Raw genomic sequence first — 3,338 nt, forward strand, 5'->3', positions numbered from 1 at the left:
GCATAGGTTGAACCTTTCTCTCGAATAGCTGATGAAAATTCTTTCAGTACACTGACAAAGTATAAGGTCATCATTTTTATGTTATCTTTTCTCCATTTTTGTGCAACTACCATCATTTCACCTAAAAACACTGAAGTTTTTATGCATCTACAAGAGTTGCAAAGAGCTGATGAAAATTCTTTCGATACACTGTGAAACTACACTATAAAAAGAGTAATTATCACGCTATGTCTCTCCTCCAAGGAAAGGCGACTAGGGTTTCTACCTCTCGTCGGTGTCATCGCCGATTTGCCACGTCTCCTGTGGCCTTAGGGCCATGGGTGTGCGGTGGATCCCGACCCTTGCCGATGGGAGGGCTTCGTTTTTTTGGTGCTTCTTCAAGTTTTTTTAGGGTTTGTGTCTTGCTCAGGAAGACGAGACAGTGACGGCTTCTTCAAGATGGAACAAGGTTCTCCCCGCCTAGCCCCCGGCCCAATTTAGCTTCACCAGAGGGCGTGTGGAGGTGTGTCTCCGGCTGATCTCGCGGAATTTGGTCGGTGGTTGTCTTCGGTGGATCTGTTCGGATTCAGTCTTTGTTCATGTGTGTTCAGGTTGCATCCTTTCGATCTAAACTTCTCTTCATCAGCAGCGGTTGCTTTTCTGGTGCGTTGGTCCTATGGGCTTTAGCACGACGACTTTCCGACTGTCTACTACAACAAGTTGTGTCCGGCTCCGTTGAGGGAGAAGCGATGACGGCGGCGCGCCTTCGGCTCACTTCAGTGTTTGTAGTCGTCGCTAGGTGGTCTACGAATCTGGATGTAATTTTTATAATTTCTGGTGTTCGTTGTACTGCCATGATTGAAGATGAATAGATTGAAAGTTTCTCGAAAAAAAAGTACACTATCATCATTTTATGTGCTTTTTTCTCTATTTTTTCCTGTTTAATTATGCACTGTCTTTGAGAAATCGATGAGAAATAAAAGTCTCGCAGCCAGGCCCAAGAGAACCGTTTCTTCAGTCGAGACAACCCGTCTCGCAGCCGGGCTTATCCGAGAGTCTAAGCGGGCCATTGGGCCGAGAACACAGCGGTCCATCGCGCCGATCCCATCCCACCACCTAGGGTTTCTCCTCGCCCGCCGTGAGATAAGACCCCCTCACACCCCCGCACGAACGGCTTCTCCCTCCCCCATACGCCGCCGCCGCCGCCCGCCCGCCCGCTCCGCCGCAGTTCTCCCAAGGTACTGCCAACTCACTTCCGCGCAGACGAGCACGCTCTCGGTTCCGGATCTTCTCACCTCGAGTTTCCTCTGTGCGCTGTGCAGATGGCGGTGCCTCTGCTGAAGAAGGCGATCGTGAAGAAGAGGGTGAAGCACTTCAAGAGGGCGCACAGCGACCGCTACATCGGCCTCAAGGTGAGACCCCTAGCTCGCTCGCTCTCGCTCTCGCCGTCGCCGTCGCTCGCCCGGCTTCTCTTCCAGAACCGCGCCATTTTTCTAGATGGAGTGCCCTTGGCTTTGTTCATGTGGGGTTCGGGCGCCTGTCCCGACCTCCTCTGCTAGCTCTCGATGCGTGGATCTGGTTTAGATGTCCCGTTAATTTGCTAGCGTCGTCTGCGTAATCGTGGCTACAAAGTTTGGCCTGGGGGAGTGGGGGTTGGTGTTTAGTGAGCACAGTAGGGGATGGTTCTGATTTTCGATGAACCTGTATATATTTTGTGTACGCACCACTGACTCGTATGGCGGCTGGAAATTTCCTTTTAAGCTGTGGTGTGTTTGTTCTTGGGAGCTAGTTGTGGAAAATCCCCCTTGCTGTATGGAATCCACTGGAAAAATTGAAAATGGTTTGATATCCCACCACACACTAGTTGGTCCTAGTGGTATTGATGAACTGTAGTATTTCATTGTTGATTCGTATGGTGCACTGTGATGCTTGAAATTTCGTTTTTTAAGCTGTGGTGTGTTTCTTCATGAGAGTTCATTGTGTATGCTGCATGTAGCCTTGTGAATCAAGTTATGCATGCCTGTTGCATTTAGCATGATATAAAATAAAATTCCATGAAAGCTTATTACTACATCAGTTGCTTGCTCCAGGTGTCTGTGTCTTGCATTTTATCCTGGTGTGCACCGACGGCACACATGCGATATTTCTAGATAACAAAGTCAGATACCCTCGAATTTTTGTATGGTTGGATCATGTTGGTTTCATCCATCTGATTATAATCTTTGTATTTGGACAACTCATTTAGCTATAATTAGTTGTTGCATCACATGTCTTCTTGAAGTTGGTGCTAATTCTAGTTACTTTGTTACAATGGTCTGTTCTTTTAGTACTTCGCAATGTTTGTATGCTTAACTAGTACTCGCTCCGTCCCATAATATAAGAACGTTTTTGACACTACACTAGTGTCAAAAACGTTCTTATATTATGGGACAGAGGGAGTAGTTGCCAATTCGCCATAAAAGATTCAGTATGTCTATCATCTCAACACCGCATATGCTTTTCTGTTTTGAACGTTTTTGACACTACACTAGTGTCAAAAACGTTCTTATATTATGGGACAGAGGGAGTAGTTGCCAATTCGCCATAAAAGATTCAGTATGTCTATCATCTCAACACCGCATATGCTTTTCTGTTCTGTTATGAATAGTTTCGTCATTCTGGTAATACACTGGATGCTTGGAGAATGGATCTGCCCTGTTTTTTTCCCTTTCTGTAGTTGCTGAAGTTTGATGTATAGTGTTAACTAATTCTCCTGTTCTGCTCTTATCTGTAGCAAAGCTGGCGTAGGCCAAAGGGTATCGACTCCCGTGTCAGGCGGAAGTTCAAGGGATGCACCTTGATGCCCAACATCGGGTACGGTTCAGACAAGAAGACAAGGCACTACCTGCCCAACAAGTTCAAGAAGTTCGTTGTCCACAATGTCTCTGAGCTGGAGCTGCTCATGATGCACAACAGGTATGCATTTCAAAACTACTCATCAAGCTTGATTGCTTATGAGGAGAGCTGCAGCTATCATCTTCCATGTCTAGTGCTCGATCTTGCAGCGCTTGCTAATGACTATCATCTTTCTGCAAACAGGACCTACTGTGCCGAGATCGCACACAACGTGTCCACCCAGAAGCGCAAGGCGATCGTGGAGCGTGCTGCGCAGCTCGACGTCGTGGTCACCAACAAGCTTGCTAGGCTCCGCAGCCAGGAGGACGAGTAAAGCATTATCTAGTCAACTAGTCTTGGTTGCTACCTTTGTAGTAGACATTGCATCCCTGTTTGAGAAGAAAAATACTGCCATTTTGCAAGATTTCATGTATGGACCGCCTTTTTGGTGTGAGCAATGGTGAAATGTACTATCTGGTTTTGTC

At 46.8% G+C, this 3,338-nt stretch overlaps 1 protein-coding gene across 1 annotated transcript; it reads left to right on the forward strand.

The window, feature by feature from the left end:
• Positions 1–1,075: 1,075 nt before the first annotated feature.
• Positions 1,076–3,338, forward strand: LOC123112524 (60S ribosomal protein L32-1). The gene is made up of 4 exons (XM_044533533.1): positions 1,076–1,217; positions 1,302–1,391; positions 2,753–2,934; positions 3,058–3,338. The coding sequence occupies exons 2-4, from the start codon at positions 1,302–1,304 to the stop codon at positions 3,185–3,187; spliced, it is 402 nt and encodes a 133-aa protein (XP_044389468.1). The 5' UTR covers positions 1,076–1,217; the 3' UTR covers positions 3,188–3,338.

The sequence above is a fragment of the Triticum aestivum genome, chromosome 5B, assembly GCF_018294505.1.
Source record: "Triticum aestivum cultivar Chinese Spring chromosome 5B, IWGSC CS RefSeq v2.1, whole genome shotgun sequence".
NCBI lineage: Eukaryota > Viridiplantae > Streptophyta > Magnoliopsida > Poales > Poaceae > Triticum > Triticum aestivum.